The 27,237-nt window shown below is 32.3% G+C and overlaps 2 protein-coding genes across 2 annotated transcripts; one reads left to right on the top strand and one right to left on the bottom strand.

Annotated features, from left to right (window-relative positions):
• The first annotated feature begins 340 nt into the window (after positions 1-340).
• On the top strand, positions 341-3,347 carry Eno (enolase). Its single transcript, XM_011191737.3, has 3 exons — positions 341-611; positions 1,329-2,052; positions 2,201-3,347. The coding sequence occupies exons 1-3, from the start codon at positions 445-447 to the stop codon at positions 2,783-2,785; spliced, it is 1,476 nt and encodes a 491-aa protein (XP_011190039.3). The 5' UTR covers positions 341-444; the 3' UTR covers positions 2,786-3,347.
• On the bottom strand, positions 2,760-27,142 carry LOC105216963 (serine/threonine-protein kinase grp). Its single transcript, XM_011191744.3, has 6 exons — positions 26,728-27,142; positions 25,451-25,674; positions 12,631-12,808; positions 11,388-11,530; positions 9,244-9,453; positions 2,760-7,462 (listed from the first exon to the last, which is right to left on the bottom strand). The coding sequence occupies exons 1-6, from the start codon at positions 26,853-26,855 to the stop codon at positions 6,795-6,797; spliced, it is 1,551 nt and encodes a 516-aa protein (XP_011190046.1). The 5' UTR covers positions 26,856-27,142; the 3' UTR covers positions 2,760-6,794.
• Between the last annotated feature and the right edge of the window lie 95 nt (positions 27,143-27,237).

Consider the following 27,237-nt stretch of genomic DNA (forward strand, 5'->3'; position numbering starts at 1 on the left):
TGTGTTCAGCCGGCATCCGCTCTCGTCACCTTGCGCGAAGGTCATTGAAAGTTTTGCAGCAATACATACTGCACAGTGTGTGGGAAAGAGGAACTTAGGAGCAAGAGAATACATACGTACACAAACACAAATCGCATTCGCCGGCAATTCCAAATTATTGTGTCATAGGCAAACTCTTTAAAAAAAAAAAAAAAAAACATTTCCTACCTGTGTGCAGTCCTGCTACTGCCTCTGTCTCTACCACGGCATTTGTTCACCCCGAAAACTTTACTTCCACACAAAGTAGGTGGTAGAAATAGGCTTACTCGCTTTCGCAAATAGCTGATGACTAAAATACAGCGAAAATTTTGACGATTGCATTTGCGACTGCGACAACAATAACAACAACAACCGGGGGAAAATACAAAGAGCTTTACACAAAAACCGTGCTATATAAGCTAGAAAATGTCTTTGTGGTCGTGTTCCACGAAAGCAGCAGCTTCTACAGCTCGCAAAATCGTACTCTTCGCTCAACATTCAGTGTCAGTTGCTCCACAATCGCCGTTGGTGAATTTTGGTGTCAAAGTTCCGTCTCCGTTTGGATTACAATTCTTGATTACTAAACGCTTAAAGTAAGTGTTCCAAATCTTGTGCAAAATATTAAAGTAATAAGTGTGTTCAATTGCTGTAAAAAAGAATAATAATATGCAATGTTATTAAATGAACAAATGAATTATAATAAAAAATTAGCAAATTAAACTCAATAGCTTCGTTAAAAAATGGCGATTAAGTGCAGTTAGATAACATTTTTCCGGTAGTCGTGTGCCTACTTATTTCTGTAAAAAATTGTTTAATACATTTTTATGTGGCTTTAAATAAATATTGTATGCTTATTTGTTCATATGTTTTCAAATTTATATTGTTTTAATAAGAAAAAATATTTTATAACAGCGAAAGGTTGCACTAATGAACAAAAATTTCTATATGACCTTTATTAGCTACGTAGAGGTCATTTATAGCAAGAGCACGACTTTCATGTGTAATAGAAAGTAATGGAAAAACACCTCGCCAGCTTAGAAGAATTATATGCATGTATGCAAATAATTGCAAATAAATACAATGAAAATGTGTAAATTTGATAATTAAACAAATTATAGAAAGAATAAATACACTTTAAGATAAAAATAAGATTAATGTAAATAATACTTTTTTATCGTAAGTTTGAAATTATTTGGTTAGATAAACTAATTAAATAAATAAACAATAAGAAGCTATACCATTATACATTTGCAACTACAACAATTAAACAATTTTCTAATTTAACTTACTTTTTACATTTCTCCCAATAGCTCAAATATGCCTATCAAGTCAATCTTCGCTCGTCAAATCTTCGACTCGCGTGGTAACCCCACCGTCGAGGTTGATTTGTGCACTGAATTGGGTCTTTTCCGTGCCGCTGTACCCTCAGGTGCATCGACCGGTGTGCATGAAGCTCTTGAATTGCGCGACAACGATAAGAACAGCTATCATGGCAAGGCTGTGACCAAAGCTGTCGACCATGTAAACAAGTCTTTGGGACCTGAATTGTTGAAGGCTAATCTTGAGGTTACCGATCAAGAAGGCATTGATAACTTCATGCTGAAATTGGACGGTACTGAGAACAAGTCGAAATTCGGTGCTAACGCCATTCTGGGTATCTCTTTGGCTGTATGCAAAGCTGGTGCTGCCAAGAAGGGTGTACCACTATACCAACATATTGCTGATTTGGCTTGCAACAAGGACATCATTCTGCCAGTACCCGCATTCAATGTAATCAACGGTGGTAGCCATGCTGGCAACAAATTGGCCATGCAGGAATTCATGATTTTGCCAACTGGTGCATCCAGCTTCACTGAAGCCATGAAAATCGGCTCTGAAGTGTACCATCACTTGAAGAAGGTCATCAAGGATAAGTTCGGTTTGGATGCCACCGCTGTTGGTGATGAAGGTGGTTTCGCACCCAACATTCAGTCGAACAAGGAAGCTTTGGTTTTGATCCAAGATGCCATCGCCAAGGGTGGTTACACCGGCAAGGTGAGTTATGATCAAATAGTGGTGTAATTGAAATGCAAAAAAAGTGACTGTCTTAAATTAAAGTAATCAATGATATAAAGATAACAGAGGAATATAAAAATTACTCAAACTCCGCTAATTCAAACACATTTTCTCTTACCACCCACAGGTCGAAATCGGTATGGATGTTGCTGCTTCTGAATTCCACAAGGACGGTCAATACGATTTGGACTTCAAGAACCCCAACAGCGACAAGTCACAATGGTTGTCGCCCGAGAAGCTCACCAACTTGTACCAGGAATTCATCAAGGAATTCCCCATCGTCTCCATTGAGGATCCCTTCGATCAGGATCACTGGGAAGCCTGGACTACCATTACTGCCAACACACAAATCCAAATTGTCGGTGATGATTTGACTGTAACCAACCCCAAACGTATCCAGACTGCGGTCGAGAAGAAGGCTTGCAACTGCTTGTTGTTGAAGGTCAACCAAATCGGTACCGTCACCGAATCCATCAAGGCTCATTTGTTGGCCAAGAGCAACGGCTGGGGCACCATGGTATCACATCGCTCCGGTGAAACCGAGGACACCTTCATTGCCGATCTCGTTGTTGGCTTGTCGACTGGTCAAATCAAGACCGGCGCTCCATGCCGTTCGGAACGTTTGGCCAAATACAACCAAATCCTTCGCATCGAAGAAGAATTGGGCGCCAAGGCGAAGTATGCTGGCAAATCTTTCAGAAAGCCACAGTAAATCGTTGAGTGTTGAGCAATGAATAAATGATTCCAACATGCACAGTTAAGTGTAATTAAAGAAGTTTAATTAACATCGTGTGGTGGGTGTGGCAAATTAAGTTGATCTTAAACCAACGGGAATACAATAAATGCAAACCTAGTACCTTAAACTGTATAGCCACCTACTACGTCAAACCGACCAACAACAACAAGAAATGTTAACGAAATTTTGTGCACAGTTATGATTATCATCATCCTATCATATACTTTAAAACCATTTTAATTGTTATATTAAACATTTTATTTAAACTTTATATACAGAACTATTATTTCTTAATTGTTCTTTTTATATAAAACTACTTTAAATTATTATTATTAATGATAATTTCATTTCGGTATAATAAAATAGTCATAGCAGAATGATAAAAAAAAATAAAGAAAAGACCAAAAACACAACAAATTATTTATTTATTATTTCAAATACATATCTTTCTTTTTTTTGCAACTGTGCCATAACTATCTCTAATTAACTGGCTTTTAAACAAAAAATATATTGCTTAACCAAAACAAAAACAAAAACATATTGCTTAATTGTTGAATATTAGTGTTGTTATGTAAAACGCACATGAAAACATACCTTTGGCGGCGTGTTGACCATTCAAGTTCTATGTAAAAAAGAAAAAAACATAAATGTCTGGTAGCATTGTGCTAAAAATAATAAAAAAAAATTAATAAAAAATATTATTGGTTTCAACTTGCGCTTGTTATTTGTTGTGAAAAGATGGAAAGAAATTGTTGCTGCATTAAATAAGTGACTGCTTGTAATAATGTTGCTTAGTTATTGTTGCTTACTAACTATGTATATTATTTAAACATTTGAGAATGTGGTGAAATTAGCTGAAGGAAGATTATTGTATGTAATTTAGTCTTATTGGAAATACTCTAAATGGTTTATCGAGTCTGCTTATTGGAAATATTCTAAATGGCTTATCGAGTCTGCTTTCACTCAAACCAATCAATGTCAAGGTCATACGGAAAATTTAAATATCTTGGTATTTAAAAAGAGGCATTAGCTCCCACGCGCATCATAATTTATGTATACATACATACTCTGTATACAATTTGTTTTAATAATTCATAAATATGTCCTTTGTTGATCTTGGATGAACTATATATCAACTATATAATATGTGTACGTGCGTTTGTGCTCATGTATGTATATATGTATGGCAAAAGCGTTATTGCATTAAGGTCATACTTTTTGCACATTTTATCAGTTACTTGACAGCTGTTATATATATACATATGTATGTATGTTTGCATGCAAATCACCGCTTAGTCACAGATAATTAATGAGAATTGAAAAAAATTATATCTTGCATAGGAAGCTTTTCGCAATCATTTGTTTATTTTCGCTAGTGTATTTGAAGAAATTGGCGGTTTTGAAGAGAAGCTACTACTACTAGTATTAGAACTAGTGGATATATAACATACATATATATAAAAGTATGTATGTATTTTGCATATATTCTATCCATATGCTTGTTATATGAAGGCATGTATGTGCATACATAAGTTTAGAGCTCGTGATATGCGGCGCATAAAAATTGCGTGATTTAGTTGATTATTGCTCCATACAAAACAACATTAGCTTATATACAAAGGTATGACGTATATACATACATATTAATCAAAATTGTTTGCGACGCCTTTTTAATTGAAAAATTTGTGCTGATTTAACAAATAAGTTAATTTGATGAAATTTATAACCGCAAATTTGAGTAATGGCAAAAATCATGAGTTTTTGATTTGCCAAACCGTGTGGAGTAATAATAATTATTCTAATTTTTCTGGTTATAATTCTATTTCGTCCATTTAAAAGTTCATATAAATGTTAAAAACAATTGTTCACACCCTAGAGACCTAAATCATAATCAAATTACAAATTTATTATTATTATTACAAATTAGGTTATTATTCTTTTTTGTTTTTGTGAAATAAAATGTTATTATATTTTTGAAAATATTTTTGTGAAGCCTTCTTCCTGTTTTTTATATATTAATTTATATTTCTATATTTCTCAGTGCAGACAGTGTATTTATGTATTAATCTATACTTTCGATTGTCGCTTATCTTAACGATTTTGTTTTCAAGACGAGCCCCTTTAAACCGCTTATGCACGCTTTCGAACTTTGAACTAACAGATAGTATATAAAAACATCGTGAATATACCTTCATACATATATATAATACGCATAATTTCCACAAGTCATTACATATTAAAACAATAATAATAAATAAGATCCGCATCTATAGAGACTATTGTCAAGCGAATCATTGTCACTATAGAAAATGAAATCCGCCAGTTAGGATAAACTAGTTTGTAAAAACAGCTATCATATTTTATTATACTCTGAACTAAAGTGGGATTCTTCTTATTTCGCTATGACTTATATCGAGTTGATATCTATTTAAACCATTCTCCAGACAGTCGGTTCTACATAACAAGTCTGAATCTGTTTTAAGAAATTGATGTTTGAGGTTGAGCTTGCGCTATAATAATAAATTTTTAGCATATTCTAGCAAAATTTTACTTAATTTTGTTATTACATAATGGATCTAACCGGACCAAGCCTTTGTTTAAGTACGATAATATTGGTAAAAAGTTTTTTTTATTGACATTAAGTGGCTATACCAGAGTGACACTTTCAAAAAAAACGATTTTTCTTGTTTTGCTTCGTTAGTTTATACCTTCAAAAATATCCTGTGAAAGCGGTAAGGTCGTATATTGAATAGTTTTTGAATGGCAGCGTTCTAAAGAGCGACCTGGGTATATGTACGCCGTTATAGTCGAAACTTTAAACGCGTTTTTCACGAAACGATATTCAAATTGCTGGCATCATAACTCAACGAGAAATTGGCCGATCGTCTTCAAATTAAAACAGGCTATGAGTGACCTTTTTTTGAATTTGTGAACATTGTCAATTTGGCATTAAAAACGACAATTTTTATACCTAAACGACATTTTTTTCCTCGAACTGCGCCATTTGGTTAATTTTTGTATAGGAAATACCTTCAAATTTAATAACCTTTTTGAATTTTATTGTTTCAACTACTCATTCGGTCGGAATCATGTCAGCAAGTGAGGCATTTTTTTGGCACCTCCGAAGACAGCACAAAACTCCGTTATTTTTCAATATTTTTGTAAACTGAATCTGAAAATATACCTTATTATGTCCAAAAAACTTCGAAATATTCGATCGAGAACTTTCTTCTAAGAAAATTCACTAGAATCGCCTACTTTTTCTTGCATTACACAGGTATAGCCCCTTAATGATTTGCTTATTATTAATATTTTTGCTTTACTTATTAATTTTTTGATAAAAAAAGTTAGTTTTTACTGAACTAGTTGATAAAGTAACCTATAGAAGTGTTTCAAAACAGCATATACACATATATGGTACATCTCACTTTCTCTCTCTCACACACATTTTCTAGTATAAATAATTTTCTCTAGCATAAATAAATTTAATAATAAACATTAGATAATTTTTATACCTCAAAAACCGTTATATTGAATGACCACACTTTATATAATTTGAAGAAAAAACAATTGAAAAACATTTTTATTTAACTTTCCATTTGCTGTGAACTCAGCGAATTATTTATATTTAACTAAGATTTCCATAAAATGTGTATATTAACATTTGTCTGATTTTTGTGTTTTCTAATAAATTAATACAGCCAAAAAAAAACGCAACTAAGTCAATTACTAAAACTATATGTGAAATTCAATGAGCATATGAGAATACAAAAACAATAATAATGCGACAAAAACAAATGAGTAGTAGTGATAACATTAAATAAAAGAATACATATTTTCTTTGTATAAATTTGTGTGTAGGAAATTGACTTTGGATTATAGTCTAAAAATTATATATATATAATAAATTTGGCAATTGCATTGTAACTGCCAGTCATTGTACAACTTCGAGTGCCATTGGACATAGGATAAAACGGCATACTTTTTAAGGCACTGCATTGGTCGCTATCGCAATGGGCCATGTGGTCGGTCCACGCAATACAATGTCTTCCAGTGATTCTTTGATTTTAATAAAGCGACGCTTGAACTCCAAACCACAACCCTTGGACAAACGGAAATCGACCAAAATCTTGCCATCCATCTCGATGATGTACGCCTTGAAGACCAAGCGCAGTTTCCGCCGATCAATGGTCGATATGGTGACCACACCACCATCGCCCACTTTGCAGGCGAAACCCAAACGTTCGATAGTCGCCACCAGCCGTTTGATGGTATCATCCCAACGTGTGGTGACAAAGAAACGCGTCATACGACGCACCAAACGATGGAAGACATTCTGCGATGCCGATTGTGTTTGATTCATTTGCGTGCACACGAGCAGATCGTCCAGCAGCGCGGGTTGTGAGAAGCAGAAATTGAGGCGCGCCTCCTGTGCTGCAGCCGGATTGTTATTGGCACCATCGGCTGCCAGACCCACATCCGTCAAATCTAGCGGTATCGAGGGCATCGGTTGGGAGCAATAGTTGCGCGATATCGTGTCATCGACGAAATGATTTGTGAGCCGATGTTTCGACGAATGCTGTCGTGAGCGTTTGGCTTTCGGTGAGTGTATGTCGAGCGCAGCGGCCGAGTCAACGAGATCGTGTGAATGTTCTGTAGAGAAAATGTGGAATGAAGTGAATTAGTTGTGTTTTAGACTTTTTTATAAATATTTGTTAAATATAAATAATGTAAAATGCAATAAATTATATGAAATGGCATAAATTATATAAAATGTAAAAAAATGTATGAAATTGCGTAAATTTTTATAAAAAAGCGCACTTAACGAAACTAAAAACACTCTTGAAATTAAATCAAATGAATTGCATTGTAAAATGAAAACGCAAAAATCATTTGGTTTTTGGTAATAAAGCTCTATGGATTTCTTGCACGTCTACCATACAGCTAAAATCACCAAAGAACAAATAATATGCAAACGAAAAGAGAATGCAAACATAAAATAGCAAAAACGAAACACAAAAGCAATTTTTTTTTGTAATATGGCACTTTGAAAAAAAAATTAATAAAATTCACTTTTCTGTTTTTAAATTGATATTTCACTTTGTTAATTCATAAATTCAATAGTACTATTGAAAAAAATAATAATTTAATTTTTTTTTAATATTTTCAAATTAAAAAAAAAATATTTTTTTAAAATATTTTCAAATTAAAAAAAAAATATTTTTTTTTAATATTTTCAAATTAAAAAAAACAATATTTTTTTAAATATTTTCAAATTAAAAAAAAATATTTTCAAATTAGAACAATATATTATTTTTTTTTAATATTTTTAAATTATTTTTTTATATCAATATGATTTTAGTATATATTAAAATTTGTATTTATTTTTTAAATAATTTTGTTAAACTTTTTTAATTTGTTAAGTTATTTATTTTTATTAATTCAAGAAAATGTCTACTTTTTTTCTTTTTTTTTTCTTTTTTATATTTTTTTTATTTTTATATTTTATTTTTGTTTTTTATAACACTTCTCCTCGTTAAAATCATTATTTCCTATATTTTTAATCATTCCAACCCAACACTCATAACTCTTACAATATTTTTCACTCAACTGCACTTTAGAATTTAGATTTATTATTAATTCCTCTTGCATCTTGCATTTCAAAGAAGTTGAAGCAGACTCTTCAATGCTTTGGTAATCTAGCTTTATGAAGTAGTCAAATCTATCATACAGCTAAAGCGCCAAAGCGATGAAAAGCTGCCAGTTGGCGACAGGCTCCAAAGCTTTTGTATGATTTTTAGTAAAAAAAAATTAATATTTTGTCGCCTCATACGTAATACAAACAAAATGGAAAGCTTTTACTGGACAGAGCGCAGTTAAGGAACATAAAATTGAAAGCTCGCAATGGCTTCAGCATACTGTTAGAATGCAAGCATATTGAAAAAAACGCAGAAAAGAGCTTTTTTAGCAAGCAGCTTTTAAAAGCTTTATTTTTGTTACTTATTTTTTAATGATAAAATAAAAATATTAAAAATTTATTATCTGTCACCAATAAGTTCCGTCGATTGCACTAGCCTCTAAAGCTTTTTTATAGAAAACTACTTATTAAACACATTTTTGCTTCCAAATTACACTTTATCCGCCCCACTTTGGTTGTAGCAATTACAGAAACTTTTGCTTAGGCACAAAATAACCCTCACCGTTAAATGACAAACGCATACTTGAGAGTCACTAAGTACCTGGACAAAGGTTTCATAGTTAAACGGCACACTTGCAGCTTTACGAATTGCTAGAGCTCAAAAGCTTTAAGCTTTTATTTTTAAACACTAAAGCGCGCACTTTCCGTTACTTTTAGTATATATACATGTATTTTATGATAAAACTTTTAATTTTTTTTATAAAAATTAATTTCGAAAATCTCAGTTTGTGCTTACCATTCTCATTGAATTGCATGTTACACCATTTGTGTTCGAGAATTTTCTCCAGTGTCAGTCGGTATGTAGGATTTGTGGCCAAAACTTTGCGCAGCAACGATATCGCCAATGTGTCCAATTTGCTCCATGGCGTCTGTGTTGACCAACGTTCATTATCAGTCCAGTTTTTGAACTCTTGGCAATTTGTTGATGGCTGATCCCAGGCGAGTTCTATGTTGGTGGTGATAAAGAAGAGTGGTTAGAAGTTATTTGATTTGTGGAGTATAGTTTGATTAAATGTGAGGTTAAATTAGATAATATAGAGAGTGGAAGTTGGAACTGAAGGTGTTCCGAACAAATTACATACCAAATAATTGTTAGTAAAATATTGAATTGTTTTACAATTTTTACTATTTTTCTTGAAAGTAGACACACATATTAAAATAAATATATTTTTTTAATTTTAAGTTTATTTTTCTTTGAAAAAATTAATTTCACAACACATGATTTCTAGGTTATGTAAAAAAAATATTTATATTTTAAAATTTTTCGAATTCTTTTGTACACCTACTAATATTTTATGAACTCAAATTTATTTTTTTAATTTTTAAATAATTTTTTACAATATATACAAACGCCTAGCATTAAATTTCTCTCAGTTTTTTAGCAAACAATAAATGCAAATGTGGCAAGTCAAACGTAGTGGTGGCAAAATTTACATGAAAAAAATATAAAAAAATTTAATTTTGCAAAGTTAAATGAAAACATTAACAAACTTAATTAAAAAGCGCGCATAAATTCAACGAAACACTTCACACAAAGAAAAAATGCAAAAAAACTAGAAATCAAACAAGACGAGCAAACATAATTTAATAATAATAACAGTAAAGTAATCATAATAACGGCAAAGTAATCACACCGAGCACTGAAACTATAACGTACAAGACAAAAACGTAAGTAAGTAAGTATAGCGAGCGAAACAAGTAACGAATCAAAACAAAACAAACAAAAACGCAAAAAATGTGCAGCAAGCAATTTAAGCTGGAGCTTTGGTATAAAAGCTTTAGATGATAGCATATTTAAGAATCTACAGCTAGAATACCAAAGACACAGCAAAAATGATTTGAGAGATTGATATTGATTGGCTGGTTGGACGATTGATTTGTTCATTGATTGATGAGTTTAATGGTGCAGTTCTTACTTATAAATAATTTCATTAAACATACACACTGTATGAGTGCCTTTTTAAATCTGAATATGACACAAATATGCAAACATTTTTTTTTTCGACACACGACAAAACGACAATTTAATACGTTGAATATGTGTAAAAGAAAAATGCAAAAAAAATTATATAATATAAAGAAGAATATTAAAAAATAAAAAAATTTAAAAAGACAACAACGCATGAGCGACGCAATCCGCACTGCAGGCGTTAATCAACGCGGCGTATGAAAAATTTCACAAGAAAAATAAAAAATAAATAGAATAAAATGGCACGTAGATAGCGCAAGTGCAGCATGTAAAACCGAGGCAAATAATGAAATATGTTCGACTTGATTGATGAGGATGCGCGGATGTGACGAATAACGAGTTGGACGGATATTGTTACTAAAGAACGCGCGAACGAACGAGTATGGTTGTGTGTGCGGCATTATGAATATAACACATGCAGTCTCATATAAAATATGTACATATATAGTAGAGTGTGAGCTAGCTGGCCGTGTCAGCCAACGATGCATGAACGCCATAAAAGACAAAAAAAAAAAAAAAATATTTGTAAGTATGTATGTATGAATTTCTTCGCAGGATGTGTGGGCGGCAGCCTGTTGCGGACAGGCGTGCACTACCGAGCAAGGGAATAGACGAAATATATGTATAAATTTCGATATAACAAATATACACGCAAACAAACTGTGCGGCATGTGTTAGCACCATAATCTATATACAATATATAAAATAACAGCAACAACAAAAAGAAGAGCATGCATTCAATCAAAATTTATGTAACTTTTTGTAACTTGGAACGTGTTGTACTATATATTTTTAATAGGAACATTTCATAAAATACGCGAATTTTAAGCGCACTAGCAAACTGCTGTTAGTTAAAAAAAAAAGTTCCGTTTTTTTTATTATATAATATATTTTAAATGCATTTTACTCACCACCAGCCAGCATTGTGACCAGTATAATGCCGCAGGACCAAATATCGGCAGGTTGTGCATGATAGGGTTTCACAAGCACTTCGGGCGCCACATATGGCAAAGTGCCGCAGCGGGTGTCCAGCAAGCGTTCTTTGCCTTTGTATCTGTGTGTGTCGAGAAAAATAATGAAAGCGAAAAATGAGTAATTGAATTTAGTGAAATTCCGCACATAAGCGGATTAAGCGGGGGTTTATTGTGAATAATTAGTAAGAAATCAATTAATATTATATTTATGATAACTGTTAATTATGAGAGAATGCAATGAGGATTAAAAATTTATTCGAAATTAAATGTAAGACAAATAAAAATAAAAACAGCAGAGTTCACGTAAGCAATTTGCGTGTACAAATATTTGAAAAATAAAAAAGCAATGAAAGCAATTTATGTGTAAAATTATTTCAAAAAAAAAAAACACAAATTAATAAAAACATATTTTTTTTAAATAAAAAAATGAATAAAAAAATATGTTTTGAAATAAAATACATTTTAAATGCAAAAATTTAATTTTAAATAAAAAAAAATATATATATTTTTTTTAATAAAAAAGAAATAGAAATTTATAAAAATCCGGTGAAGTCAAAAAATTATACGGCTGTATTTAAGAACTTTGCTTATAAAATTAATATCTTTTATTTTTTTTTTAATAAAAAAAAATTAATAAAAAAATATTTTTTTAAACAAAATATATTTTAAATGCAAAATTTTTTTTTAAATAAAAAAAAATATTTTTTTTTTATAAAAAAAATTAAAAAAGAAATAAAAATTTATAAAAATCCGGTGAAGTCAAAAAATTATACGGCTGTATTTAAGAACATTGCTTATAAAATTAATATTTTTTATTTTAAATTTTATTTTTACTAATAAACCAAAAAGTTTGAAATCTAAATTTTATATTTGAAAATAAATCAAAAAGTTAGAAAATTTCCCGCGTAAACACCACTAAGAATTTGAAGAGTGGAGAAATCTACGAATTCTTAAACTGATCAACTACAGGAAAGTACTGTAATTTGGTATTATGGTTATAAAGTAAGTTATTTCTGTTAGCAAACTGCTGCGAGCAACAAAATTAATTGCTTTTAAACCACAATTTCATAATGTTTCAATATTTCATAGTACATAAAAATCTAAGACATTGAAAATTTAGAATTTTTAATTAAATCTAAAATAATAAATAAATAAAATAAAAAATTATTGTACCTAATACCTAAACATTGTCGCCATGCCGAAATCCGATATTTTAATATTATCATGTTCGTCCAGCAAAAGGTTTTCGGGCTTCAAATCGCGATGTGCTATGCCATGTTGATGTAAATATTGTACGCCGGAAAGCAGTTGCAGGAAATATCTTTGGGCTTCATGTTGTGCCATGCCAACATCGGGTTCTGAAATGGAAGTAAGTGAAGTGATGAGTATTGTAATTTAAGAAAATATTATTTTTTGAATTAAAAGCAAAAAATCGGCAAAGAACTAAAATTTTTTTTGAATTTGAAACTATTGTAGAAACAAATCTTTAAATAAATATATAATAAAAATATGAAAAAATGCAGATTACAGTGCCAAACCGAGCATAGCTTTACTTTTAAATAAAATTTGTACACAAAATTGTTTCAAAATTCGAACATAACCTCAAAAAAATATTATATTTTACCCTGTAATGTACAAATGTATTAAGTACTAAATTAAATACGTTTTTTGAAGTAATCAAACATTTAGGATATGCATTACTTTCTGCTCAAACCATAAAATTCGGATTCGGATAAAATTTGGAATTAATCCGATTGACTTCGGCTAAAAGTCGAATTATTTGTTGTGCATTCTTAACTGCTGAGCCCTTTCTGGCAAATATTTTGAAAAGATAAATTGTATTGCAAAACTGTAATGTATTGTCGCTATAACGAAGCTGATCGGAAATAAAATATTTCCACTTAAAAATTACCGACAGATCTTGCATTCTGTTCCCGAAACGCGTAAAAAACTTGCGCAAACAACTCAATAAATCGAACGCTATTAAATATTTACAAATGTAAACTCTTCACACCAAACGAAAAAACGAAACCGGTAGCGATACTTTTCGAATATATTGAAATTCTGAATATATTGAAGTATTTCTAATTTCGGAAATTAATCCAACTTTCGAACAACAATTCAACACACAACGATACATTGCTTCGAATTTATTTAAGAACGTCTTCGTATGACTTTCCCCGGTCAACTGAGGTTGCGGAGTGAGAAGTGATGCCGCAGCACTGATTGCTGCTGACTACGCGTGTCAGGGGTCAACATTAGAAAAATTAGCAGGTAGTTTCCAATTTATGTAAACGCACACACTTACAAGTGTTCTACAGACCGAGGATGAATTGCAACTTCACAATACAGCTGAAATTTGAAAAAAAAAAACAGAAAGATTCCTAGGTAAAATGGCTAAAAACGCAGATAAAGAGGTAGAAAGGTGGCTGAAGCAATTTGAAAAGTAACAGATTGTATATTGGAATGTACGTTAGGGCTAGTGGCGAGCATGAAAAAACAAAAACAATAACCGGTGATTTAGAAATTGGAAAAGGCGGATTGAATTACAACAACTACACGCATACACACAGCTGAACGAACGACAAATTACTGCCAGGTAGCCGTACAGTATGCAAGCGTAGTAAAAGGATATGTGGGGATAAATCAATGCGTGTGTGCGTTTGTGGATGGTAGGCAGCTGTGAAATACATACATAAATCATTAAAAATCACTAAGTTGCACATACGCATTCGTAGGTAAACCCAATAAGCATTAAAATGACGCCGGAAAATTAACAATTACATGAGAGAATTAGTAGGTTGGAAGGAACGTTAATTTTCATTTCACAAAAATAATTGAAGACATTTTTTAAAATCTTAAAATTTATTTTATTAAAATATAAATTTTATATGCGGTGGATAGAGTATAGGAAATTCTAAAAAACGAATCGCATAAAATACTATTTCAGCAAAATTTTCGATAACGATTCGGAAAATAGTTAATTCCATTACAAAAATAACAATAAACTTTTATATTTAAACTAGTTTCCAAAGAAAAGAAAGCATATTTTATGTTAAGAAATGCTTTCCGAAGACTTCGAGTCCACATGATTAGAAAACATTTTGACATTTGGACTTTTGGACAATTGAAAATGTTAAAATTCCCGTTATTTCTTGAACACAACGTTATAGGCAATAGATGCCCTTTCTCTTGGTCCTAAATATGTTCAATGGTATATAGATATTTATAGTATGAAGAAGAGATTTTTCAAAACGTGATTCAAGGCAACTCTATAGCAGATATATTATATATAATGGGACAACTGTGACCCTTTCTGCAATGAGTATGTTGTTGTTGTTGTTGTATATGCTTTAAATTTATTCGAAATATTTTGAAATTTGATTCAATTATTGATCAGATCGATTGTCATGGGAACCAGACCAAACGTGATCTTCGACTATATTGAGCCTTTCGAGGAACCAGTTGTTGTGTTTCCAAGCAAATTATTGCTGGATGAGACCAATAGTAGTCCAGTACATTTCCGTATTATTTTGTAAAAGTCTTTACATTAATATATTTTCATGAAAACCAGACCAAACGTGATCTTTGTCGATCTTGAATCTTTCAACGAATTATAAGCGAAAGAGGCCCAAAATAGTTAAGTACCATTCTGCTTCATTTTCTAGAGGTCTTTACATTAGTAGATTGTCGTTGTAACCAGACAGAAAATGATCTTTGCCGATCTTAAACTTTTTGAGATATCAGTTGTTGTGTTTCGAGACAAATGATTACTGAATGAGACCCTAAATAGTGAAGTATATTCATTTTCTAGAAATCTTTACTTAATCTATTAATAGATTGTCATGAGAGTCAGACCAAAAATCGAGTCAAAGATGATTTTCTTGAAAGTTTCGAGGTAACAGTTGTTGTATTTCGAGAAAACCCAAAATAGGCAATATTCTAGAAGTCTTTACAGCAATAGATTGTCATGGGAACCAGACCAAAAATTATCTTTGTCGATCTTGAACTATTCGAGATATCAGTTGTTGTATTTCGAGAAAATTTTTTAGTGAAATAGACAAAAATAGTCAAGAATCTTTTGGCGTCATTATCTAAAAGTCTTGACATCAATATGACGACCATAAAAAGCTATTTCTGTACTGTTTTTTTATAACTCCTTACGCGAAAAGTCGACATTTGAACGATTATGCATTACAGATTGCTGTGATTTATCACTGTGAATCAATAAAGCAAATAAAAATTATTTTTTTTATTAATTAAGACTTTAGAAAGAAAATGTCTAATAAAAATACCATAAATGATTTATATTCGTAACTAACCTAAGACATTTCCAAGCTAAATCTAATATGAAAGTGTGCTAGAGCACTGACCTCAGTATGAAAAATGCATTTCTTAATTATTCCTTTTTTGAAATCATTATCTTATGAAAGCAATAATAATTGCAGTAAGTATAATTGTGATTATTTAAACTCCTTTTATTTTAATTTATTCGCTTCTTAAGGGTGAAGAACACAAAACGAAATATAGGAAATTATTACATTTACAAATACATATATATATAATTATGTATATAAATGCAGTCCGTATAACTATGGCACTAACTGTACATAATTACAACAAATTAACATTTGCAAGCACTGCAACGTTTTTAAATAATACTGCTGCCACACTTTGAAGATGACGTTGCACATGCTGTTGGGTTTTTTTTCAATTTTTCTTGCTACTTGCTGCATAGCAATTGGACAAGTGAATCACTAAAAGGACACAAACATTTTGGTACACATACATACATATGTACATACATAAGAGCTACCTATAAGTAAGCGTTTAGTATGAAAAGTGGTTGTTTTCAAAGCCAAGCAAAGAAAAACAAAATTATTCAATAGAGTAAACAGGTAAAAAAAGAGATGAAGTGGAAAAAAAAACGAATATGCAGCAGTTAATGGGACAGTAGTGAAAACAAAAAAGGTAAAAGAGGGCGCAAAATAATGCTGATTGTCAAGGTATACACTTACAAGACATATGTACATACACACAGCTGAATACAAACTGGAAGATTTTTTTATATGTAAGTATGTATGAGTGTATGTGTGTGTGTATTAAAGGACTTTTTAACGAACATTTATGGCCACATTTTCAATACGCTGATTTACCTGTAAGCCAAACCAATAGGGTACACCAAACGAGTGCCGGTGTAAGTATGTAAATATATGTATATAGTGTATATGTAGTAGGTAGTGGAAGTGGCAACAGCAGCAGAGTGTACTCACAACGTACTCAAGCGCGCCGAGAAATGCATCTTTAAGTGCACTTATATGAATATAGCAAAAGTGAGTGTGTGAGTGAGTGAACGTAGGAGGCGGCAGCACAGTACGAGTCTGCAATCCACAGTGATGGTGACGGTGTTGGTGTTGGCGCTGATGACTTGGCCAACCGATTGATGGTTGTTGAGTATATTCTCCAACAACATTTATACATAAATAGAGGCAAACACGCACACACGCACACGTGCATATGGAAGCAAATGCAAATGGCAAAATATTACAAAGTAACGTTTGCTAAGGATGCTTCACAGGGCAAATAGAGCGGCGTTGGCAGCAAGACAGTGCACACACGAGAGATTCAGTGCAAACAGTTAGTAATTCCGGTAGGTAAAATCAAATGCCGAGGCACATACATATATATGTATGTATATCACTTTTATTTCGCAGAATATGTAAATCTGCGCTTGAAGACAAGTCAATGCTATTTGTTGTTGGCAAGAATACACCTATAAAGAAACACATATACACATATCGACATATGCTTTTAGGCATTTGATATATACAAACACATACATACATACATATATACTTACATACATATACAGTGTAAACAGTGCGCGCCTTATAATGCATCTGCTGATCATTGAAAGTCATTCACACGAACGACCGCCATAAAATGAGCGTTAAAGTTCTATATCTACAACAACAACAACAATAACAACGTAAAATAAAGTAGAAAACATATGTATAAGGGATGCATAGCAACAGTTGTAGTGGCAGTTATAGCAAGGTAAGCTACGGTAATAAACGTGTACAACGCATAGGGTTTATGGATTTAAAGTAGTAGTCAAGTAAAAGTATTTCTATGGCATGTCCCTACATCTTACTATGTATGTATGTATGTGTGCTCTTAAAGTAAGTCAAATCACGCAGATATGTATGTATGTGTAGAGTTGCATTGTACATACTAATTGAGTATGTATTTAGTAAATGTTTGTGCTAAATGCTTTCTAAAATGTTTAATTAATTATATGCAGAGTTTGAAAATAATGGAAATAATAGTGAGTCGTTAGCAGAAGTGGTGCACTTGTAGGCTGCTTTAGCTGGAGTGCTTTGAAGTGTCGAAGCATTTTGCAAATATTTTGAGTTTGAGATTTTAGTTATTTAATTTGTTATGTAACTGCTATTTTCATAAAGTAGAAATTTTATAATTTAGGTTATGTTGAACAACCCCAATTGCGCTGATTAAAAATTATAATAATTCTCAGAATCGAATAAATTATTATTTTTAAGCCGGGCTTCTAACCAAGACCAAATCTTTTTAGCGCCAAAAGGAAACCATTTTTAGACATTAGACAAAACTGTACTGGAAACTTTAAACGCGATTATCTCGAAATCATGTTATTCCGAAAACGTCATTGCGGTAACTTGTATCGCCGAAAGTTTTCAACCGATTTAAATTTTTTTTAAATTGTTCGTAATTTATACGCCGTGTCTTTGAACGATTTCAATTTTATACCCTGAATAGGGTATATTAAGTTTGTCACGAAGTGTGTAACACCCAGAAAGAAGCGTTGGAGGCCCTATAGAGTATATACATACATCGATTTAGCCATGTCCGTCTATCTGTCCGTCCGTCCGTCCGTCTGTCTGTCTGTATATATGTATACGAACTAGTCCTTCAGTTTTTAAGATATTGTTTTGAAATATTGCAGATGTTATTTTCTCTTCAAGAAGCTGCTCATTTGTCGGAACTGACGATATCGGACCACTATATCATATAGCTGCCATACAAACTGAACGATCGGAGTCAAGGGTTTGTATGGAAAACTTCCGCATTTGACTACATATCTTCACGAAATTTGGTGTGAGTTATTGCTCATAGAAATAATTTAATCTCAGAAAAAATTGTTCTGATAGGTTCACTATAGCATTTAGCTGCCATACAAACCGAACGATCGGAATCAATGGTTTATATGGAAAATTTTCGCATTTGACGTGGTATCTTCACGAAATTTGGTGTGAGTTATTGCTCATAGAAATAATTTAATCTCCGAAAAAATTGTTCAGATCGGTTCACTATAGCATATAGCTGCCATACAAACCGAACGATTGGAATCAATGGCTTGTATGGAAAATTTTCGCATTTGACGTGGTATCTTCACGAAATTTGACATGGATTACTGCTTAAGGTAATAATATAATCTCCGAAGAAATTGTTCAGATAGGTTAGCTATAGCATATAACTGCCGTACAATCTGAAAGATCGAAATCAAATGCTTGCATGGGAAACTTTCTCATTTGTAAATAACCTTAATGTTTCTAGCAAACAACCCGGCTAAAAAGAATTAGTAAAATGTTTTCTTTTTTTACTTATTTTTTCTTACGTCTTTAGATTTGCTTAAACACATAGTTACTAAAAGAAATGCACCTGTGAAGGGTATATTAGCTTCGGTACAGCCGAAGTTAACGTTTTTTCTTGTTTCGTTTAAATTTTCATAATAATGAATTCATAATTCGTAATAATGAATTTTTCAACACATTTCACCAAATGAAGAAAGTAGCCGTTTTGAGATAATCGTCCCCGTTTGCAGAAAAAACATTTTCTCATTAACGAAATTTGTTTGGTTTTACGCTGTCAGTTGAGCTGATGGACTGGAATCGTAGTCACAGCAAGCCACTTTGAAAAAAAAAACGCGTTTTGCGTAAAATGTCATAACCTTAGCAATTATTAGTATTTTTGTATGTGCTTGTGCTGATTTTAAAGATTAGACATTGTACTACTCTAAACGTATATATACCAAGTATTCAATAAAAATATGGCTACATAACTCTACAGAAAATTAAAATTTTCTTCATCTTCCAGCGTTTCAACTTATACATACATATAACCCCTTAAACATTTTATATCCAATCTCTTTTAACATATTGGAAGTATAAAATTCAAATTAACCACATTTTATGAAATTACTTTCCAACAGCAGAACTCAATTGTTGTTGTTATTGCTTAGCCACATTTGTGTGTGTGTGTGTTTGTGTAAAATATTATAGTAATTTTACAACTTTAAGGCGCTTAAACTCATTGCGAAGGTATATAAGTGAGAATTTATGATCGAACGTACGAATTATTTATGGGTTCTACATTTGAACCAAATTCATAAGCCATAAAATACACATATCTAAATACACACATGGATGCAAACAAATGTTAATAAAATTGGCCTAAGGGACGTAATCAATAAAGCAGAAGAAAAGTACATATGGAAATGCAAAGTTGATCACTGCACACATGTCTTGGTTATAAATACAAACATTTTCCGTAAAATTTTATAAGTCATGCATAAATTTAAATACATAGATAGGTAAATAGATTTTTATATACACAAACATATGTATGTATATACACCAAATATAAGGGTAGAAACATAAAAAAGTAAACCTTAAGGATTATTCGCTGACTTAGGGTACTCTATTGTCTCATATAAAACCGGATTAACGCAGATTCGGTCAATACTCGAATTTTCTCATTATTATTATTTATTATGCAAGTACTAAAGGATCCTAAAGATATGCTTGAAACAATCTGGAAAGAAAAAAACTAACGTGAAATTCGTAAACAGCGACCCCGAAAGCCACCGAGTTACGATATTCAAGCGATTTCGATGATTTTTTCATAAACCGCCATATTGTATTCGCCATTTTGAATTCTGAAATTCCGACAACGGATTCGTATTTAGCGACCCTGAAAAGCCCCAAGTAGGGATTTTCAAGCGAATCTGATGAATGTTAAAAATCGCTTTCCGCCATATTGATTTTCTAGAGTTAACTCAAAACCCTGATCTGATGGGGTTAAATGGCAATATTTTTTTGGGGTCGCTGAATCTGAATCCGAGGTCTATTTAACCGCATCAGATCAAAATTTTTGATGTGACTGTGTTATCATTTATGTTAGGTTAGGTTAGGTTATGACGGGTTAGCTTTTGAGGCTGATTCCTAATCATCTAAACGTCATTGTGTCTTCTAGAAAACTTCAACAGGAATATTAAATAAGTTATTAGCAGCATTTTAAATTAAAAAAGAATAAATAAAAAAAAATATATCTTACTCACTATAGTGAAACTGGAACCTAACCTAACAAACATTCAGAAATTATTCTTGTATTATTCAATCAGATCCAATTAAAATTATGAATATGCAATAGCAATAGCAATATTTGTCCGCATTAAAGTTTATAAATATATGCATTTATTGCTACCAATACGAGTATATACATATGTACAATGGCAATGGCAAAAGGATGGAAGTGGCAATTCTTCTACAAAATAGATGGATCAATAATATAAATTGCATACATTTACACCAAGTGAATGATTGTCAGATTGAAAACCTATTTACATTTAAATGTATAGTCAACAAGTGAATATGGAATAATAGACAACTGAATAGACTCATGATTGGCAAGTTCACAAGCAGTTATCTATATTGTCAATAAAAATATAATGCAATATTAAGAAGGATGAGCTATATGTGTGTCAAGTGATAACTACTTGAGACATAAGAAAATCGGCCAGAAATTTATGAGAATTTTGCGAAAATTTTAGAATAGTTGAAGAAAAGGTAACAATGGCGACTGGTATAAATCAAACAAATTGTTATAACCACTAATATCAAGTGTACTCAAAAACGAATCGAACATGCAACTGGTATAATTTAGAAAAAACTGGTATAATCTAAAACAGCAAGTTTGTATACCATATTTTAATAGAAAAGATAGCGTACTGAAAAGCTAATCGAAAATACAACTGGTATAATTCAAACGGACAGGTATAACCAAGAATAACGAGTGTTTATACCGCATAGGTTAGAAATGATAGTGTACTAAAATGTACAATTAGTACAATATATAACTGGTATAATTCAATCAAACTGGTATAATCAGAAACAACAAGTGTTTATACCTCATTAGTTAGAAAAAAATATGGATTTCTGAATTTTACCACAGCTTAAAGCAATTTTACAGCATTTTTACTTTAAAACAAAATCAAAACCCACGAATGAGTTACACAAAATTTTCCATAGTATTTTCATAGAAAAAAATTTTAAACTATGATGAATAACAAAAATTAGCAATTAAGAGCACCTTCATAACAAGCATTAGTAGTTTCGGTTTTTTTTTGCTTTCGCTTTGTTTAACTTTTCAATATTGCTTTTTTGTAATATGCTCCTTCTACTTGATGGCAACTAAGCATAAAAAAACTACTCATAACTAACAAACCGCGCTTGCAACAATAGTCACTGATGAATACAACACATCAGGATGTTGCTCCCACACAAACAAACACGCCGCCGCACATCACGTTGTGCTGTAAATAATCATAAAAAATAAGCCTACATATAATCAAACAATAGACAGCCAGCCAGCGAAGCAGCAATGCATTCCCAATCCCAATGCCAATCTGGCCAACCAATCTCAACCCTATCGCTCGCCAGCGAACAATACCAATAGGCATCACAAGTCGAGCTGCAGCATAGAATAGTGTAGAAAGCGTAGCTTCTGGTGCCTAGCATTCGAGTTTAGCTTTCGTTAGCGACAGTAGTCGTCATTGTAATGGATACTTTCTCACACTGCCTACGTCCTCTTAATTTGCATTTATACACTATCGTTAATAGGATGGGCGAAAATAGTGGCTAAGTAATATAAAAATGGCAATCGACACACGGATCTACATATATTCTAATTTATATCTATGTACCTATATATCTGGTATTGCTATACAAAATTGTGGCTGAACAATAAGCGGTAGATGGAAGCACTCGCCAAATGACTAGTTATTCGAATATACAAATATGTACATACGAGTGAGCAAATGCAGATAGCATTTCGTAAATATGAATGTTTGTTCATAAATATTGCACGAGCATATTTATAATTACAGTTGGATAGTGCATAAAAAAAGCAACGCTGTTATTTTGTCTCCATGTCCACAGTAATTAAGGGACATTCATTAATAATTTAAATATAGTTTAATGGAAATACAATTGAGCAGAATGGATTCAATTATTTTTAAATAAATATAAACAGAATATAATTGTAGTATTTCTACATTTTCCAATTTTTTTTAATGTTGATATTCAAAAAGCATACGAAGTGTGTTCAAAAAATAACGGGAAATATTAAATATCCAATTTTCGATTTTTTTATTGTCATGTCTGGCGAATATATAGTATTTCAAATATATTTGCCAGACATGACTACGAGTGTCATTTTCCTATTTCCAAAAATAAAGATAACCTTAAAACCGTAATTTTACAAGCATACGAGAAATCGCTGAAAGAGTATTCGCTCAAAGACTATTCTAACAAGTAAGTATACTCTCGCAATTTATTGAAGAAATCTGAGTGCAATTTCTTTCTGCTATTTCTTCTGTAAAATTTAGTATTTCTGACGTGTTTCGTTAGTGAGATAACCCACTTTTAGTAATTTTCAACCTAACCTTTGTATGGAAGGTGGGCATGGTTATTATCCGATTCCAACTGATTTCATGGAGTGTGGTGGGGTACGTAAGAGAACCGACTGCAGAAAGTTTAGTTTATATAGCTTTATCGGTTTGCGAGATATATACAAATAACCGATTTGGGGCTGGGGCCACGCCCACTTATCCAAAAAATTTACATCAAAATATGTCCCTTCCTAGTGCGATCCTCTGTTCCAAATTTTACTTTTATAACTTTATTTATGGCTTAGTTATGACACTTTTTGTGTTTTCGGTTTTCGCCATTTTATGGGCGTGACAGTGGTCCGATTTTGCCCATTTTCGAAAGCAACCCTCTCACGGTCCCAAGGAACGTGTGTTCCAAGTTTCATCAAGATATCTCAATTTGTACTCAAGTTATCCGTTGCACGGACGGACGGACAGACTGACAGACAGACAGACATTTGGACTTTGACAAACAACCGTTATGTGAACAAAACTATAATACTCTCTTAGCAACTTTAGTATAAATATACGAGGTGTGTTCAAAAAATAACGGGAATTTTAAAATATCCAATTGTCGATTTTTTTATTGTTTATTATGTTGAAATACTAAATGTATATTCGCCAGACATGACTCCGTGTGTCATTTTCCTATTTCCAAAAATAAAGAGAACCTTAAGAGCCGTCGTTTTACAAGCATACGAGAAATCGCTGAAAGAGTCAAAAGCTATCCTAAAAATCGAGTCTGTGGAGTGTGTTGAATTAATTTTTTTTTTTTAACGAAAATTTCCGTTATTTTTTTAGAGAATATAAATAGTGTATTCATATATGAGTGAAACGAAGTTATTTCACGAAGTAAATAATTACGACGAGACCTGGAATGTATCAGCGAGCCTTTGACTATTTCAAAAACACAAAATGCATAAGGGCCGATATTTGCTTGAGAGAACTCAAAGTTGAAACCAGAAAAGTTTTGAGGTTAGATTTTACCTATTACAACAAAAATTGGAACCTCTTTTTATATAATTTTGGAAATTTTTAATAATCTGAAGAATGAATCTGAAAGTACTTAAGAATGTTATTACCAATTAATAAATCAGAAACCGAAAAATGTGCTTAATGTGTAAAAAAAAATTAGGAAATTTTAGAACTCTTCAATTTTATCTAAACGAATCAAATTTATAACCGACAAAGAGCTGATTAGTTTTACAAAATCTTTAGGAAAATAATGCAAAATATATACGTTAATGTGAAACTTAAAAAAATATTTTCGAAAAAACTGAATTACCAAATGAATTTGCAATAACAATGAATTTAACGACGAAATTTCTTTCGAAAAAAATTTATAAAGTTTCATAAGATATTTTATATGTTAAAAGTAAAGCAGCTTTATAAACAACTCAGACACTGCAAAGAGCAGGAAGTAACATGAGTCTACAACAGACTGATTGATATACTAGTTCTCAAAACAGTTGGGTCTGCATAACTGAAACAGATCCGTATTTTTATACGGTCAAGAACTATTTGAAAAAAAAAAAAAAATTTGGAATGTTTTCTCTCGTTACAACACGTTTATAACAACAGTAAGTACGATGTTGCATCGATTGTTGCCTACTTTTAGGCGCATAAATGCTATTTTTTTCTCACTTTCACCACAAACAAAGAGGTTTCAATATTGAGTGACTGAAATTCACACCAACAATTTACTAAAACAGCATGTATACATTGTTGAATCGACCGTTGTCTACTTTTAGGCGCATAAAAGCTATTTTTTGCACTTTCATCATAAACAAAGAAATTTCAATATTCAGTAAGTGAAATTCACACCTGCAATTTACTGTGCTAATGATCTGCTCCCACATATGAATTTAAAATAAATTTGCCGTATTTACGAATAATTAAACTGTGTGCATTGTACTATTTGAATAACAGCTATAAGCCGGCACAGATTAGTCACGATTTTTTAACACATACCATAATGTTATTACACATGAGTTTCACATAAGCTTTTCTAAAGAAACATGAATCAACTGAAAAATTGCTATATTTAATATAATTGCAATATTAATTACAATAAACGAAATTAATGCGATTTAAATTATTATTAATTAAAATATGTCTTTTATAAAAGTGTATTAAGAATTTCACACCACCGAATTTCAAAAACAACAAATTTACAACCGTTACATATATAAATATGTATATTCAAAAAGCAATTATTCAGCCATCATCAACACTTTTTCAATTTATTACTTACCAATTCTGTCAAATAATTCACCGCCGGCTGCATACTCCAAAAACAAATACTCCACATCGTCGTGTGAACGCTTGCCAAAATAGCGCAGTATGTGCTTGTCTTGTAGCAATTTTTGTATGCAAACTTCTTTGCGTACGGAGAGCATAGCATCCGGATGCTTTTTCAGATCGACCATTTTCATAGCAACAGCTTCGCCGGTTTGACGATTAATCAACAATTTTACTCTGCAAAATAAAAAATGAGTTAGAAGAGCGAAAAAGCGCACACATTTCCATATGAATATATAATATGTATGTAAAATTGCTCCCAAATAAAATATTAGACAATAGCATACGTTTGGAGCGCTATCTGAGCCCCAGTTGGTATGCATTAAAGTGTAAGACTAGATATGCGGACGGACAGTTGCGAATTTTTTCGTACTTGCTACATAACGATGTGATGTCGTAAAACAGCACACCGCAGGTCCACGACCGACTGACATGCTAAACACGAATTGTTACTACAAACTCTCCGAGCGCGTTTGGGCACTACTGTCAGGTCGTACGACGTATAATCCCTGCTCGGCGGTATTAATAATATACCAACAAAGTTCGTATAAGTTGTATGTATGTACTTGCGACGTATGCGTTTGTTTTCATTATTACTTTTGTTGTTGTTGCGCTTAGCGTGTGTTTGCGTGGGGGTTGCAATTGCTGAATGCCATAACGAATATATGCAAGTAATTACAAAAATAAAGCGATTTACGAATTTTTACGCTTAAAACACAATTTTTTTAGTTTAAAAAATAACAAACGAGTTCGAAATATTTCGCAATTGGAATAACAAAAGTTTAAGCTTAAATTAAACGCGCACACACACACACGTTTGCAGGTACGAGCACATATACGCACTTATACTACAATAAATGGGAGTAAAATATGTACCGAAATTGATTCCGTAAACTACAAGAGTTGCATGCGAAATTCGGACATGCGCAGTACAGCGCAAATTTTCGTATTTTTCGCGAAATACAATATACAAACAATATAACACGCTGTTTTGATGCGGAAATTATGTAGCATTTATGTTTGAAATGCATGAAATACGCATCAAGCAATCATATAAATTCGGCTGCAACGCATTTAACCTCACTTTTGCTAATTAAGCGCCATTAACCATTAATTATGTACTAACTTGCAGTTTTTAACTGTAAAATCATAAAACAAAAAAATATTTATTAATTTAGTGAAGAAACTAATAACGAATAGAAAAAAAAAACAAACATTGTGTCTACTCACTCGCCGTAGGCACCCTCGCCAAGTGTTTGCGCAAGTGTCCAACCTTCGACGAACTCGCGAGCGCCACCATCTCCTCCATTGCCATCCACTTTTTGCGACTCAGACAAAGGCATTAGCGATGCGGACATGTTGGCGGGTTATGTGCGGTGTTGTTGTTAGTGTTGGTGATGATGGAGTCGTCTTCCTTGCCTTTCACCAAATTACGTTGCTTTGTGCAATAACCGCTTCGAATACTTATCAAGGTATGTGTTGTTTGGCTGGCTTTATTGTTTTTTTTTTCCTCTTCCGTGCCGTTGCCTTCTTTGGTATTGCTTGCTTACTTGCCTATGACTAACGTTACTAATATGCCTTATGGTTGTTGCTGCATAATTGTCGACAACGGCATGTCGTCTGCATTCGCCGTCAGCGTCACTGCCGATGCTGTCCTCGTCGTCGTTGTCGTTCTACGTTGTGTCGCGGTTACTGTTATTAAATATATCTGCTGTTAGCATCATGTTTGTTGACTAAATT

This window comes from Zeugodacus cucurbitae, chromosome 3 (assembly GCF_028554725.1).
Source record: "Zeugodacus cucurbitae isolate PBARC_wt_2022May chromosome 3, idZeuCucr1.2, whole genome shotgun sequence".
Classification (NCBI taxonomy): domain Eukaryota; kingdom Metazoa; phylum Arthropoda; class Insecta; order Diptera; family Tephritidae; genus Zeugodacus; species Zeugodacus cucurbitae.